The sequence below is a fragment of the Fusarium vanettenii genome (genome assembly GCF_000151355.1).
Source record: "Fusarium vanettenii 77-13-4 chromosome 14 genomic scaffold NECHAsca_24_chr14_5_0, whole genome shotgun sequence".
In the NCBI taxonomy this organism is placed as follows: domain Eukaryota; kingdom Fungi; phylum Ascomycota; class Sordariomycetes; order Hypocreales; family Nectriaceae; genus Fusarium; species Fusarium vanettenii.
Genome location: NW_003315861.1, coordinates 173399 through 189608, shown reverse-complemented (window position 1 = coordinate 189608; position 16210 = coordinate 173399). Strand labels below are relative to the sequence as shown.

General features: G+C 50.9%; 6 protein-coding genes across 6 annotated transcripts; 5 read left to right on the top strand and 1 right to left on the bottom strand.

The window, feature by feature from the left end:
• Positions 1-950: 950 nt before the first annotated feature.
• NECHADRAFT_55379 (uncharacterized protein) lies at positions 951-4238 on the top strand (the record flags this gene model as incomplete). The annotated part of the gene is made up of 3 exons (XM_003044159.1): positions 951-1053; positions 1116-1402; positions 3705-4238. 3 exons carry the CDS (start codon positions 951-953, stop codon positions 4236-4238), a joined length of 924 nt encoding a protein of 307 aa, XP_003044205.1.
• A 561-nt stretch (positions 4239-4799) lies between these two features.
• NECHADRAFT_55236 (uncharacterized protein) lies at positions 4800-4994 on the top strand (the record flags this gene model as incomplete). The annotated part of the gene is made up of 1 exon (XM_003044158.1): positions 4800-4994. A coding segment is annotated over one exon (195 nt), but the record flags the coding sequence as incomplete, so codon positions are not given.
• A 2510-nt stretch (positions 4995-7504) lies between these two features.
• Positions 7505-8650, top strand: NECHADRAFT_55265 (uncharacterized protein; the record flags this gene model as incomplete). The annotated part of the gene is made up of 1 exon (XM_003044157.1): positions 7505-8650. The coding sequence occupies one exon, from the start codon at positions 7505-7507 to the stop codon at positions 8648-8650; it is 1146 nt and encodes a 381-aa protein (XP_003044203.1).
• A 641-nt stretch (positions 8651-9291) lies between these two features.
• Positions 9292-10231, top strand: NECHADRAFT_55340 (uncharacterized protein; the record flags this gene model as incomplete). The annotated part of the gene is made up of 3 exons (XM_003044156.1): positions 9292-9532; positions 9590-9671; positions 9721-10231. The coding sequence occupies 3 exons, from the start codon at positions 9292-9294 to the stop codon at positions 10229-10231; spliced, it is 834 nt and encodes a 277-aa protein (XP_003044202.1).
• Positions 10232-10647: 416 nt separating this feature from the next.
• NECHADRAFT_88584 (uncharacterized protein) lies at positions 10648-11679 on the bottom strand (the record flags this gene model as incomplete). Its single annotated transcript, XM_003044110.1, has 3 exons — positions 10648-11133; positions 11189-11608; positions 11659-11679. The coding sequence occupies 3 exons, from the start codon at positions 11677-11679 to the stop codon at positions 10648-10650; spliced, it is 927 nt and encodes a 308-aa protein (XP_003044156.1).
• Positions 11680-12341: 662 nt separating this feature from the next.
• NECHADRAFT_88583 (uncharacterized protein) lies at positions 12342-13111 on the top strand (the record flags this gene model as incomplete). Its single annotated transcript, XM_003044155.1, has 2 exons — positions 12342-12750; positions 13053-13111. 2 exons carry the CDS (start codon positions 12342-12344, stop codon positions 13109-13111), a joined length of 468 nt encoding a protein of 155 aa, XP_003044201.1.
• Positions 13112-16210: the final 3099 nt, after the last annotated feature.

Genomic DNA, 16210 nt, shown 5'->3' with positions numbered 1-16210 from the left:
CGATTGCCTCTTACGAGGGAGGTATGACATCTCGACTTCTACCCCCTGCTCAAGCTTCGTTCTGCGGCTGACGAATAGCCAGGCCTCCTCCTGTGCTGGTACCTTCAATTTGCACAGTCACGTCTCCCCCAGGTCGAGTTGCGCGACACCCTTAGCGCACTGATAAATGAAAGTTTTGTAGAGGTTGCCGAGCTGCGATTGGAGGTCCAAGACCGGCTCTCGGCCTTGCCCCTTGCCGTGTCCGTTGAGTTGCTCTCAGACGGCTCAGTGTGGAAATGTAAGAAAGAGTCTCTGTGGTCAATGAGTTTGAGACATGCTAAACTAACACTTTTGACAGGGCCTTCTTGCGTGTCGCAAAAATTGGGATTCCTGATGAAGAAATTCAAAGACGCGGACAGCACCATTCATGTTGCAACGAGCTACCCTCCTTAGAGACAATTCAGGGACGATCAATGCTACTGTGCACCCAACTATAACGCTACAGGGCAAAAGAGTAGGCATTACTCGTATGAGTAACGATCAATAGGGTGTTTCATAGCCTACAGCACGATGTCTAGGGGTTCGTATGGATGGATGGTGGCGTCATGGGTATGGTGGCCAACACATGAACCCTTTACGTAGGAAATTGGGCGGTATTTGTAGGAATAGTAAGGACAAGGCATCATCCTCTTGTAAACATGATACTAGCACAAGTTGCAATGTAATACACACACTTACTTTCTTCCATCCGGCCAACTCCATCTTAGGGTGGGTGGGCACAAGCCAGGTGGGTAGGTGGGTGGGTAGTAGGTGGCGCGCGACGATGCTCATCAGCGCTTCCCGCCTCCTCCTAGTTCACCTACGAGCATCTGGGGCGGCATGGTTTCTCTATAATATCATCATACGCGTGGGACGTACCGGCCGTTGATTGAGCTCACGATTGATGCCCATCGATGCTCTGACATAGCAACATGACCACACGCAGGGAGTACGTGTTTAAAGTGGCCAACGGGGTCCCGATAGCCGCAGACGTTTATTTCAAAAAGGCTGTGACAGCTTCCAAGCTTCCAATCGGTGCGTAACCTTTGTACTGTTGCTCTATCCTGCCTGGTGCTCTGACGCATTGGGCCACACAGCTTTGCACTTCCACGGCGGAAACTTCACCGTCGGCTCAAAAGAGTTGCTTGTCCGCCACCAAGCAGAGAAACTCGTCGATCTGGGCTTTGTGGTCGTGTCCGCCAACTATAGACTGTCTCCCACTGTTACAGTGTTTGAGGGGCCCGTGAAGGACGCGTTGGACGCATACAAATGGTCGCAGACCAAATTGCCTGAGCTGCTTTCGGGCGATGCTGGCGTCAACGTGGACGGCTCGCGAGTTGTAACCTTGGGGCACTCCTGCGGCGCCACCCTGGCGCTTCTGATGGTGTGTGAAGAGACTTGAAGATGAGCTGTGCCCACCTTTGACTGTAATGACTTGTGGCATGGGGATGAGTATGCTACCATCCAGTACCCCTCTGCCGATAAGACCCCTCTACTGATAAGCAAAAAAAAAGTTTCCCCATACAAACTGCTAATTTTCAACCCCCTCACAAAGAGCCACCAGAAATACGAAAAACAAGTCAATTCCTATTTTTCCAGCTTGGAATCGAATATATTTTAATATAGTCTTGGTCTTCTAACTGCACGGCCTGCGCGCGTGCGTGTGTCAGCTAACTCTTCCGCCTCCGAATTTGAGCCCTCATTCTCTTCCACTCCTCCCACCTCGATCACCTCTTCGACACCCTCTGTCTCTTCAATCACTTCGTTTGGCTCAGAAATAGTGTCACCGGTCACTAGAGACTCGGCCAGTGTCATAAACTTCCTGTTGGGATTCGGTATCGCTTTCCTCTTCTTGCCTCTGCTCAGCCTCCCGACTTCCTCCTCTAAACTGGCTACTCTTAAGCTTAGAGAAGCGATCTTTGACTCTTGTGCTTCAAAACCTTTCGATATCACAGAATAGCGCCTTCTTGTCGAAGGGCTTTTGTTCTTACCTAGATCCCTGATGTGACGGCTGGTCTTTGGCGTGTTATCAGAGTCGCGTTGCCCGTCGCTGAGGCCGTCTGATGCAGGTGTAGTTTCCTTCTTGTCAGGCTGGATCTCAGGATGTATGAGTGCTTTCCGTCGAGAAATCGGCCAGTTTCCAGTCACTCTCCAACCAGAAAGGATGTTTTTCTTCGTCATACCCACTTCTCTGCCTTTGGCATAGGCCTTGATGAAGTTGACCTTGTCCACCGGCGCAGAATCGGTCAGGCTTGTCAGCTTTTGGAGTTCTTTGCGATAGGCCGCCTTGGATGCATTAAATGGACCATTGTCGAGTGGTTGTAGGCCGTGGGAGCAGTGAGCCGGCAGGTAACAACAATACACGTTATTCAAAAAGCACGTAGCCATCCACTCATCCTAGATTTACGGTCAGCGACATCCCCGGCCCAGGTGGCCCGGAAAAGGCGGATACGAACAGATACATGGCTTCGATGACCATCTAGTATAATAAGCCTCGCATCTGACTCATCTTCCGGCTACGTTTGGGGAAGATAGACCTGTTTGAGCCACTCGACCGCGATATGGTTGTCTGTCCAGCCGTTATCGGACGTGATATAATACCAGTCAGCCACTTCCTTGAGCTCATCAATAGACCACTGTTGCTGAAGCTCTTTGCCTTTAAAGATAATCCCCGGCTTCAGAAGACAGCCAGTTGCAGTTGCGGCTTCGAGAAAGCTAGTCCAAGTACGGGACTGGGAGCCTTTGAGGAAGGCTTTCTTCTTGGGGTCGCTACTGCCGATAACTAAGGAATCCAAGCCTATATTGGCAGCTGGTTAGTTTGTCTCATGAAAGAAACGACAAAATACTCACCAAATCCGGCCATGATGCCGCCCTCGTCAACATTAACAGTGTTCTCAGGTTTGATCCAGCCATATTCGCTCTCGCGGATATCAAAGTACCAATTGACGGCGGTCGGGGTAAAACAATTGAACCTCGACGCCTCCTGGCGTTTTCCTATCTTGGTCTTTATGGACGGATGTCGTTTCATAAACCTGGCTAGCCAATGTACGCCGATAGGCTTTTCCCTGCCTTGCTGTTATAGGAGGGCAGCGACGGTGGCGCGAACTTGACTGTGAGAAGGAGCATAGCCCAAGGCCTCTTGTCGAAGTATCCAGGAAACTAATCTGGACTCCTGAGACTTGGATAACAGCTGGGCGGGATGGGTGACCTCGGACTTTGGCGGTACACCTCTTAATCGGTTCGAAAGAGTCGGCTGAGGGATGCCGTGCTTCTGGGCGGATTGGTTCTGCGAGAGACCGTTATCTGTGACATCCAATATTGCTTCAATAACATCATCCTCTGTGTAAGAAGCTCGAGCTATTTTTCAAGGCGATTATGGAAGGCCGGCGCAGATAAAAGTCCTACAAGCTTTGGGGAGGAGTGTTCGTGGAGGAGGCATTAATAGAAATTTTGCGACAGTTCCATGCGGCCAAACCGCCCATATAGCGTAAGCAACAATAGCATAATACGAAACAGCATGAAACTCTCAATAAGACACAACTTGTTTCACGTAAATAACTTCAATTTTGGCCAAGCACCGTGTAAGTGAAATTGGGCATTTTGTATGGGGAAACTTTTTTTTTGCTTATCAGTAGAGGGGTCTTATCGGCAGAGGGGTACTGGATGGTAACACATGAACTGTCTAGGCCGGCCTACCTCGTCCACCTCTTGCGATTCTCGACATGTACGGTATCAAATACCTCTCAGATCAGGCATATCATACTCCCTTGCCTGCACCCCCAGGTAGCCCCAAACTTGACCAAGATTTCGTGGGTCTGATCTGGAAAGATGTCCCTCCCCCAACCTATGCTCCCCCTCCGGTGGGACCATCTGGGCCTGATTTCTCGAGCTATCGTGTGGCATGGATGTTTGATGCGATGGGAAAAGGAACGCTGTTCAAGACAGCTGTGGGAGACGACAACTATGACCGCGTGGACCCGGTTTCGTTATTCATCAAGGCTCATTTCCCTCCCACCTATTTCATCCACGGTACCCAAGACAGGCTGGTGCCGGCAAGGCTTTCGCAGCGCGCGCACGATGAGCTCAAGAGCCGCGGGGTCGAGACTGAATTGGCCCTTGTTGATGGAGGACAACACGGCTTCGATGAGAGTGCGCAGCCTGGAGACGGCGTGTTTGGTCTTTTGACAAAAGGCTTCGAGTTCCTCAAGGCTCATGTCTGAGATTTAGGCATTCTAGGAAAAGTTAGAGATGACCCAACGAATGATAGCAATCATGAATAGAATTGTCCGTTGCTTGCGTCCACGTCATGAGCAGCATCAACATATAGGTACTGCACGTGCGCCCCGTAACTTGGCACACCTGGAACCAGATAGACCTTTCCCACATCAGCTCTTTCAGTTGTGTATAGTATCTTGATCCTATCGTGGTATACGTATGAGAATTCAAGTAGTACTCACGAGCACGAGTAAGCCCAATTACGCCAGATGACTTCAACAGCTGTGCAGGATGGCATGGGGCCTCATGCCTACGGGGCACGGGTGGATGGATTGCCAAAGTTAGGTACCCACCGAGGCTTGTTGGATGGGGTCGATCTCTACCTAGGGAGGGTTACTCAGTGGCCAGCCCAGCAACATGCAATATATCATCTTCACATGCTTGATATATCCTGCAAGGGAGCTGATAAGCTGATCCCCTGCCAAGCTCTTGCTCCGTCTCTCTTTGGCATACTTCATCTGCACGCCTTAGGAGAGCATCCTCTAAGCATCACAGTCGCGCCCGTCATGAACAAAGCCACCAATCGCCCAAGAGCCAAACGAAAGCGAGTCTCCCGGGCATGCGACTATTGCCGTGCCCGGAAGCACAGATGTGATGGCCGCCGCCCGGCCTGCTCGCGGTGCTCTGCCACCCACCAACCATGCAGCTACGGCTCGGACATCAAGAAGCGCGGGCTGCCGACTGGCTATGTGCGAGCTCTTGAGTTGCTATGGGCCCTCGTGTTTACTGTAATCCCCAACAGTACAAGCATAGTCCGAGAGCTCATGCCAGAAATCGAGTTTGCCCTTGATCCTCGCGGGAGGCTGGTCATGGACAGTAAGCTTATCAAGGACTCGGATATACTGAAACAGGCTTGGGAAGACAGTGGTATCCAAGGACAGTTGGACCACATCTTGTCAAATGTCCAGGAAAGCAGCAATGCAGGCGCAAGTTTTGTGGCTGTAGAAAAGAATGAAGGCTCTACCTTCAACCTCCCTCCTCATCTCCGGTCATTCGAGCCTATCCAGAGTGCACCGGCTGATGGAGCTCGACTCGGCTCGGGTCGCGCAGACACCGACAGTCCAGAAACACCGCCGTCTCATCAACAGCCGATGGCGATCCAGGCTCCGCCACACAAAGATGCGGGATCAACAACCTTTCCTCAGAATGCCCAGCGCCTACTCGATATACACTTTGCCCATACCCATTGTTGGCTGCCCATCGTGCAGAAACACAAGATGCTAGAGTTACTTCACTCGCCTTCACGAACCGCTCTCGCAAAAGGGGGAAACCTGGCCACTTTTTGGGCGGTCCTCGCCCACTCGTCCCTTCAAGAGTCTCGGGACCCTCTTGGCCCGGCTAGCTATCGAGCCTCCCTCTCAACGCCCGAGCAAATCTACGCCAAGGCAAGACAACAGATACCAAACGAAGAGGCACGGGCACCCGGTTACGTCCAGGCTTTGCTCATCTTGAGCCTCTTTAAACTGGATCAGGGAGAACTCTCAGCTTCTTGGCATCTGATTGGCCAGGCTGTGAGAATCTGCCTTGATTTGGGGACGTTGCCTCTCGACAGAAACGGCCCAAGCACTGCAAGTGGCAGCGACGACAACCAGAGCCGGCTACTCCTAAGCTGCTTTGTGCTCGATACTGTCGTCTCGTGCCAGTTGGGCAAGCCACCCCATCTCAGGACAGCAGATGTTCAGTCCCATCCCATCCCGGCAGAAACAGGCCCGGATGAGTGGGAGCCGCGGACCGTGTGCTCTGGCAATTCCATCAACAGCAGCTCGATGCATCAACCATTGCGGGCGATAAGTATCTTCAACCGCTATGTTGATGTGATTCGGATACTCAACGATGCCATGTCAGATCCAGTGGTATCGGATGAGCTCTGCGTCAAGCACTCGTTGGCACTCAGCCGCTGGCTTGATCAGCTTCCACAACACTGTGTCCTTTCATCATTGTCAGGTCAGGACCAGCTCGAAGTTATACAGAGGCTATCGCCACAACTTGTCAATCTGCACCTTGCCTTCAGGAGCACCGAGATGTTTCTCAGGGCACAACAGGCTCTGGTCTCACAGCATGGACTGCCGAGTACGCGAAGTGCGGAGGGGATCGGCCTCTCAACCATGCATCTCATATCAATGTTTGCAAAGAATTTCGGAATTTCTACTATGCCTGCTATATTCACTAGCTATCAGGCCATTATTGGCGATGGAAAAGTCATCAGACCTGGCCACGCGGGCTCGACTCCCAACTCGTATTGTGCACGGCCGGATCTTGCTGGAAACCACCAGTCCCCGGCGTTGAGTTGCGAATTCCCCCCTGGTTGCTTGCCAACACCGGCAGAGCATCCCGAGTATGCTACGGCTGGCACTAACGATTCAGTGTCATATGTCGCCCCGTCACTGTCATGCCACACAGAAGGTAGGTCGACCACAATTCCGCTCGGGTTCGTGCTAACAAAGGGACGCAGCAGATTCGACTTCCAATCTACACACTCCGGCAACAGACCTGATGCACGAACACGACAAAGAAACCTGGAAGCAGTTATTTGGAATCTTAGAATTAGGTGAGGCAGGTATTTCAAGCCAGAAGTACCTCAGGGATCTCGACTACTTGAATGGAATGGGATGGTGAGATTCAACAACATGTTAAAGTTGGAGTATGGTATTTCCATTACCTACGTCAACGATATCCTGGCGTTCCTGGAAGATTAAGAGCACAATTATGGTGACTGGGACTGGATAGATTGTATATTATATCGACAAGTCTCAGACCGGAGTAAGAGTTTGTATCTGAAAGTGGTAATCATCATAGGTATCGTGAACGGGGTGCGAATGGTGAGCTCGAACCGAGTACGGGACCCTTCAGCAGCCAACCCCATTGTTCAGCCTGACCAACTAGATTGCGTGTCAAGGTCTTCAAAATCTGTATCAAGAACGCGTTCAACAATATGGCGTGGGGAAAGTGGATGGGATGGGATGGACGGGTGGCATTTTCTCGCAAGGTGGCAATGGACTCCACCCTCCCTTTTACGATGGCGGCCCGAGATTCTCGGTGGTAGTTGGTGCATGTTCCGAAATGTTGGGCGCTTGTAGTTCATGGGGGCTGGCCAGGGCATAGATAGATATTTGGCCGCCATTTCTTTTCTTCCGATGCCTCTATTGTTAGTTCGATATTCTAAACTCTCACTTCTTTCATCTTCCCCCAATCCCACCCAACCCGCTTCAACATGAGTCCCAGCTCGACTGCAACAAAGAATCGCGGCCTATGGCTCTCCTCGTTCGACAAACCTTTGGAGCTTGTTGAGCTCCCCGTTCCAGAGGCAACAGCTGGCTCAGTCGTCGTCAAGGTCCTCAACACGGTCGTGTTCCCTTACGCCGAGGACATCCATCAGGGGAGGCTGCCTGTCTTCAACCTTTCCCTTCCCCTGGTGCCGCATCCAAGCCATATCGGCCGGGTACACGCCATCGGATCGGATGCCGTCCTCGCCAAGCCCGGCGACCTCGTCTTCTTCTCGGCTCCCATCTTTGCGCGGGACGACCCTGACGTCAGTATCATCCAGGGTCACCACGGCGGAGAGGGGCCAAGAGGCCGCAAGCTCATGCAGGGAGAATGGCGTGATGGCGCCCTCCAGGAGTATCAAAAGGTTCCGCTCGAGAACATCTTTATATTGAACGAGGACCGGCTGTGCAAGCAGCTTGGTTACACGCCTGCGGAGCTTCACGAGATTTCCTTTTACACCATCTCTGCCGGAGCGTTATGCGAAGCTGCCAACCTCCAGGCAGGCGAGACGATTGCACTTGGACCGGCCACTGGAACCTTTGGCGGCGTCACCTCTGATATGGCACTCGCCCTGGGCGCCAATGTCATTGCCATCGGCCGCAGTGAAAAAAACCTCGCCCGCCTGGCGGAGCAGCTCGGAAACCACGAGCGATTCAGCTACGTTGTCATGACTGGTGATGATGAAGTCGACGCGGCCGCGATCCGGAAGGCTAGCCCCGATGGGCGCGGCGTCGAGGTATACAACGACTGGGCGTCGGGCACCCTGACGGGCTCCCCTTACTTCTCGGCTGCCATACGCGCTGTGCGGCCAGAAGGGAGGGTCGTCCTCAGCGGCGCACCATCTGGGTCCATCTCGGTCCCGTACACGCTTGTGATGCACCAAAACATCAAGATCATTGGCAAAGTGATAGTCTCAAGAGGAGGGATAGACTCGACCATCAAGATGATAAACTCGGGGGTTCTCAAGCTCGGCAAGCGTGGCGGATCAAAACACAAGGTGTACACCTTGGAGGAGCATCACGAGGCCTTCCAGGACGCGAAGCAGAACAGTGGTTTCAGAGTCTACACCAACATTGCTCCTAACCCGTGGTAAAGTCTTGTGTACTTGTCTAGGTAGCTGTGCTTGTAGAGGTTCAACGAGACGAGAATAACACGATAGCGTACACGAGTATCCTTGCCAACCTGCAGTGTGGCCTGAGCCATATACCATCCATCCGAGGTGAATCTTGTCTCGTGAATGATGTTAAATGAGAATAATTGCGGCCCAGCTAACCGGCGTATTCAACGCTTGCAAAAGGGCTGTGGTGTTGTTGGCCCTTTGGCGCTTGCTCTGAAAGGGAGAGCATAGCAACGAACCCTGTCCCCATCCTCAACATAATATTGGCATCTCGGTAAACCCAAATGCCGCATAACGCCGAAGAGAGCTGTGCATAACAGTTTCCTGGAGTGGAAACTGTATACATCAACATCATGCTGGTATGAATGTGGGGTTGCAATGGTGCCACCCAATGCCACCCTGGGTGGAGAGTCTAGATGCCCACCGAGACGCAGTCCTCATAACCCCATGGGGAACAGCGCCGCCTTCACTAAGCTTAATAAAGCCGAGTGTCACTGAGATTATTCCTGGTTGGTCAGGCTTGCACAACCGGCTGCTCGCCTTCTCGTCGTTTGTTTGCCCTGGTCTGCGCGTGTGTCGAACCCAGCCGTCAGTACATCAAAACCTCTCAAGGCAAGATGCCGTGTGCCGACTGTTACAGGGGACATGATCATCCCGGTCCCGTCCACGGGCGTGAGACCAAGCTACATGGCCACGATGTCTACATTGCAGAGCCTCAGACCAAGGAAGTTTCGCAGAACGGCCTAATTGTCGTCCTCTCGGATGCGTTTGGATGGGACACGACCAACCTGCGTGGTGTTGCTGACAGGTACGCGGAGCGGACTGGCTGCAGAGTATACCTCCCAGATTTCATGCATGGTTAGTCCGGGGTTGCCTTTCCTCTGCATTGTGATTGTGCGGCTGACACAGTCTCAGGGACCTCTGCACCTGCATCGATAAAGGTGGTCATGGATAGAATCCTCAGTGAGGGAGGCCTATGGGGATGGCTGGTAAAACCGTAAGATGTCCACCATGTAAGCTCTGACAGTTCTGACACCAAGGCCCAGATGGCTCGTGTTAAAGGCCGCGTTTGTCATGGTACCCTTTAGCATTCGAAACAACCCCGAGAAGCGCTATCCGGGCGTCCGGAAATTCATGGATGACGTACGCTGCGCTGAGGCAGCAGACCTCAAGGTTGGCGTGGTGGGCTTTTGCTGGGGCGCATATGGTATCACGCACCTGGCTCACGGCGACTTGGCGAGCAACGGCAAGACGCTCATTGATGCAGCCTTCACTGCCCACCCGAGTGAGATCAAAGTTCCCCAAGATATCGAGGGGGTGAAGCTTCCCTACAGCATGGTCATTGGCGATGTCGACTTTGCCTTGCCTCTGGACCAGGTACAGCAAGCGGCTAAGATTCTTGAAAGCAAAAAGAATGTAGATACTGAGGTGGTCATTATTCCCAATGCAAAGCACGGTTTCGCCGTCAGAGGCGATCCGAGTAACAAGATTGAGAAGGAGATGGCTGATCAAGCAGAAGATCAGTTGGTTAGATGGTTTGCCAAATACTTGGTCTAGATAGGAAGACGTAAAGAGTGTTAAGCAAGCTAGATAGCTTTTGGCATATGTTTGGCTAGGCGACTAGCAATTAACTCGGTCATCCAAGTATTAAGGTATAGTCCTTACAGATGAGTTAAATCAAGTAAGCTATTACTATATAAGTGCCTCTTAACAACGTGATGCGGTCGACGTTACTGTATGACACTGAGTTAGCAATAGAGAGCCGGTCTATATAAAGAGGAGAAAATACTCATCTCTTAGATATTCAAGTTATCCACCAGCCGTACAGGTATAAAAGTCACTACCATGCCGAAGCAAAGACCTATTATTAAACAGGGGGCGGCTCCTAGCAAATTCTTGCCAGGTTCCATAGATCAGACGTGGAAGATGCTACCTTGGTAATAGGCTCAAAGTGAGAACTGGGCTCAAAAATATCACGGCCGAGTCCCTTCAAGCACCCCCCTGACATCCTCCTCGAGATTCTCAGCTGGAAGTCCCAGCCTCTCGGTCCAGTCATTCTCGTCCCTCGTATCCCCAAGGCCAAGAAACTCGCCCTTCCCATAGGTGATGCACTGAATGATATCCCTCTCGGCAAATAAATCCTTCTCCATAGATGGACCTCGACTCCTAAAGCGACGCAAAGCATCCTCATACAAGTCTGCGCTGTTGACGTGATGCCTCTCAAATGTTCTTCCTGAAACCTTCTCCACTGCTGCCAGAATGTCTTTCTGGGTGAGTATATACGAGTGGATGTTGACATATCGGTTCGCAGAGTCCTGGAAATGAGTCGGGTTTGAGACGATTCTGAACAAGGCAAGCCCTATTGTGCGCAAATTCGTGGTGCCGTAGGGTGCATCTCCGCCATCAAGGAGGAAGTACTTGTTCGGAGGCTCGTATCCATGGAAGGTATTCTTTAAAGCCTACTCAATGTCAGCGAAGACCGGTCCCCTGGATGAAGTGAAGCAAAGCATTTACCTCATCAAAGAAGGGATTGGGAATCAAGGCCGTCCAGGTTATGGAACCTTCCTTTGTCTTGAGATGCTCAATCAAGTTACGTTTCTGCTGGAAGTACGGCATCAACGCAACAACCCTATCAATGTAGGTGCGGCAACCGAACTCAGACGGAAAGATTCTCTGCACGCCGGCGACAATGGCTGCGTCAACAATACGCTTCTGAAGGGGCATGCCGGCGTCTCCCAGCATAGAAATGACGACATCTTGGCCAACAAGAGCGTTTTCCAGCGACGCTGGCGTGTAATCTGTCCGAATGACGTTGATACCGACCGGAAAGCTTGCCCCGGAGTCTGCTCGAGAGAGGGCAGAGATGGTTATGCTGGAGCCTTGGCTGGCTTGGACCAACGAGTTGAACACCATACGACCTGCTTGGCCGGCTCCCTGTGATCAAGGTATTAGTTTCCCAGCGTAAATACACTCGCGAGGCTTACTAACTCCCAGAAAGATAACATTCTTGACTGTTCCTGGCGACATTGTACTTGATAAGCTGGGCGGGGATAGGTCGCTTCTTGTCGTGGTCCACTAGATCGCCAAGACCGTCGTTTTGCAGGCACTTTGCTATTTATTTCGCTACCCAAGGCCTGTAAGGTGCAATGTTAGATCCAAGGTCACCAGGATCGCCACCAGGATCATCCCCAGAGCCACTTTACCCACCGGGCACCACCAACGCTAACGCACACCTTGATCCTATGGGTGAAGGTGGGGAGGGGAAGTGCTGAGGGACAAAATCTGGTTGCCACCCAAGACCCGCTCATAACCAGGGAAGAATGAACGAAAAGGGCTACTTGGTGGGGGCGATTTTGAGCCCCCACCAAGTATACTTTCGAGACTGGGAATGTCCCACTTGAAGGCAAGTTGCCAAGGAGCCAAGGGAAGCCACTCTAACTACACTAGATCCTGGGCGCGCTTTCTTGCATGCTACCCTTGCCCAACTCAGGGCAGGCTTGGTAAAGACAAGATTTACTTTTGAGTGATATTTCCGGTATTTATAGCCCTTGCTTCCACCCTTACACATGTGCTTTGGTAACTAATTTCGGCTCCTCTTATATACCTAAACTCAATAACTTGATCACTCTCACCTTGAAAAACTCTATTCCCTACTCATTCACTTATCATGGCCGTCACAGATGAGGCTCTGAAAACCGCAGTCGACCAGGTCTACGCCGACCTCAAAGACCAACCCCAGCATTCCCCCTCGCAAGTCTCCATCGTCAAACGAATCATCGAACTCCACCTCGTCGCATTCAAATATTACGACTTCGAGAGAACCCGACAGCTCGTCGACGAGAACTACAAACAGCATAGCGTCTTCGTCGGCGATGGACAAGAATCCATCATTGATATGGCGAAGATGATGAAGCAGTGGGCTGCGAAGAATTGGTCAAGACCTGAGGAGCCTCATATTCAGATGAGTATTAAGAGAATACTTGTTGATGTACCCTACATCACGGTGCATCATCACTCTCGGCGGTGGGAGGGAGATACTGGGAATCATGTTATTGATATCTACCGGCTTAAGGATGGTAGGGTTGCAGAACACTGGGAGAGCGTAATGGATATCGTTCCGGAATCTGAACTGAAGCATAACAACGGACAGTTTTAGTTGTGACAAGCTATTATCTTACTCTAGCATATGAATCGCTAATTTCAGACGCCGTCGCCGTTTCAAGGTTAATTAATAACTCTGATAAACTAAGAGCTTTGCTACAGCTGCCTGGGTAACAAATAAAACAATAGCTTAGCTATTACTAGTCGGAAGTTTATTAACTTTGCAGCTTTATTTAATCCTTATAAAAGACCTAACTAGTCTAAAATACTTCTAAAGAACAAGTCATCCAGTGCCTGACAACCCGGGACTACCATGCAGTACCCACCTACTGCTAAGCAAAAAAAAATGTTCCCCATACAAAATACCCAATTTCACTTACACGGTGATTGACCAAAATTGAAGTAATTTGCGTGGAATGAAGCTTATTTTATTGATGGTTTCATGATATTTTAGATCATCGCATTGCTTTTTAGATTACGAATGCGGTATGGTCGCCTATGACTAATGTAAAATTTCTGCAAATGCCTCCTCCTTCAATCGGCCTCCTCGACTCTTCATGGAATTTTTATCTACACCAGCCTTCCACAATCGCCTTGAAAATGCCTCGAATGTCTTATACAGAGAATGAAGTTATTGAGGCCATACTGGATGTCACAGATAACGGCCTCTCCCAGAACAAATCCGCCCAGAAACATGGCATCCCTCAGACGATTCTCTCGGCCCGATTAAGAGGTCTACCGTCAATCTCCGAGGTCACCCAGCCTGCCCAGCAGTTATCCAAGTCTCAGGAGGCCAGATTAGTCACCTGGATACTTCGACAAGAGGCCTTGGGCTATGCTCCTTCTCACAGTCAAGTTCGTGCCACTGTTGCCGCCCTCTTGAGACAACAGGGCCGGGAAAGGCCTATCGGTGTGCATTGGATAGCCAGATTCATGAAACGTAATCCGGCCATCAAGACGAAGATAGGGAAACGCCAGGAGGCCTCAAGATTCAATTCTTTTACTCCAATGGCCGTCAATTGGTACTTTGATATCCGCGAGAGCCAGTATGGCTGGATCAATCCTGAGAACACAGTTAACGTCGACGAGGGCGGTATCATGGCTGGATTTGGTGAGTAGTTATCGTTTTGATCATAAATCTCACTAACCCATTGCGAATCTAGGATTCCTTGGTTATTGGCAGTAGCGATCCTAAAAGGAAGGTGTCGCAGGGTAGGCATGATCTTCACGGCCTCATGAAACAACTGCATTAGTAATCTAGCCGTATGCTTTAAGTAACTCTGCGGGATGGAGTACCCCGCACAAGAGACAACCTCAGACAACAATCAATCAACACACTGCTGCTGCTCATTATTCTTTACCTGATCCTTGATCCTTTCAGCACGCTCAGTGCGACAGAAGGCCTTCCTCAAAGGTTCTCAGTCCCGCGCTTGGACTAGCTTTATTGAAGCCGTGACTGCAGATGGCCGCCTTCTGAAACCAGGGATTATTTTCAAAGGCAAAGAGATTCAGCAACAGTGGTTTGTCGATGAGTTCAAGAAGATAGCCGACTGGTATTATATCACTTCTGAGAACGGCTGGACCAACAACCATATCGCAGTTGAGTGGCTCAAAGAGGTCTATCTACCTCAAACCCGGCCAGAAGACGAGTCCGATGCTAGGCTTATTATACTAGATGGCCATGGAAGTCATGTAACGTACATGATAAGCGAGCGGCGCAGACAAGCGAGCGGCGCACTTTTCCCTCCTACACCTAACTTTCCACTTCGTCAATCAAATCTTCGCCACCAAGTATGTCGCAATCAAATACTGAGGCAAATACCCTTCTTGCCCTTCAAGCCCTCCAAAATGACCCAAAATTAAGTCTCCGGCGGGCTTCTAGTATCTATGGGGTCAAGGAGCAGAGGCTACGTCGCCGGCAGAATGGCATTCAATCTCGACGCGATACCATTCCCAACTCGCGGAAACTATCCGACCTGGAAGAACAGATCGTTGTTCAGTTCATTCTCGACCTAGATTCGCGAGGATTTCCCCCGCGGCTGCGTGGTGTTGAAGAAATGGCCAACCGACTGCTCGCAGACCGCCACGCGTCACCTGTCGGCAAGCGCTGGGCTTCTAATTTCGTCAGGCGACACCTAGAGCTTAAGACGCGTTTTTTTCGTAAATACGACTATCAGAGGGCCAAATGCGAAGATCCAACCATTATTCGCGATTGGTTCAGGCTCGTGGAGAACACAATCACGAAATATGGTATTACCCTCGCCGATATCTACAACTTTGATGAGACTGGCTTTATGATGGGCCTTATTGCAAGCGGAATGGCTGTCACGGGCGCAGAAAGGCGTGGAAACCCGAAATCAATCCAGCCTGGAAATCGGGAATGGGTTACAGTCATTCAGGCGATTAATGCGGAAGGCTGGGCGATCCCGCCCTTCATCGTGGTTGCAGGCCAATATCACCTCGCCAGCTGGTACCAAGAAAGCAACCTCCCGGGCGATTGGGCTATTGCGACGACTCAAAATGGCTGGACCGATAACAATACAGGTCTCGAATGGCTAAAGCACTTTGATCGGCACACAAAGGCCCGATCAACCGGTCACTATCGTCTTCTAATCCTCGATGGGCACGAAAGTCACCACTCGGTTGAATTTGAAAAATATTGCGAAGAGAACCACATCATTACGCTTTGTATGCCGGCTCATTCGTCTCATCTGCTCCAGCCTCTTGATGTCGGGTGCTTTGGACCGCTCAAGAAGGCCTACGGTCGGCAAATAGAGCATCTGATCAGATGCTCTATAACCCACGTTTCTAAGACCGAGTTCTTTCCAGCCTTTTACGCCGCCCACCAAGCCGTAATGACAGAAAGCAACATCAAGGGGGGTTTTAGAGGGGCCGGGCTTGTTCCTTTAGACCTGGAAAGTGTCATATCAAAGCTTGATGTGCAGCTACGGACTCCAACACCCGTTGAGGAGGAGGCTAGCCTTCCCGACCCTTGGGTCTCAAAGACCCCAAAGACCGTCCTTGAGACTAGTTCTCAGTCTGAATACCTCAAAAGACGAGTTAGGAGACATCAGAGCAGCTCTCCAGCATCTATTTTAGAGGCTATTGAGTCATTTTCTAAGGGAACGAAGGCAATAATGCATCAAATAGCACTATTGAAGTCTGAGAATCAGATCCTTCGACAGGCAAATGAGACCCTTAGCAAGCGGCGTAGAGCAAAAAGAACCCGCCTGCAGAATAGAGGGAAGATGACTGTAGATGAGGGAAGAGAAGCAATTGATCAAATGGATGTTGATACGCAGGGAGTGGCCGAATCGTCGAGGAGTGGTGGTCAAGGAGAGTCGGCGCGAGCGAAGGAAAGGCGTTGTGGAACATGCGGCAAGACCGGTCATAATACAAGAACATGTCAGATAGTTGTTAACACATCTGGGTAAT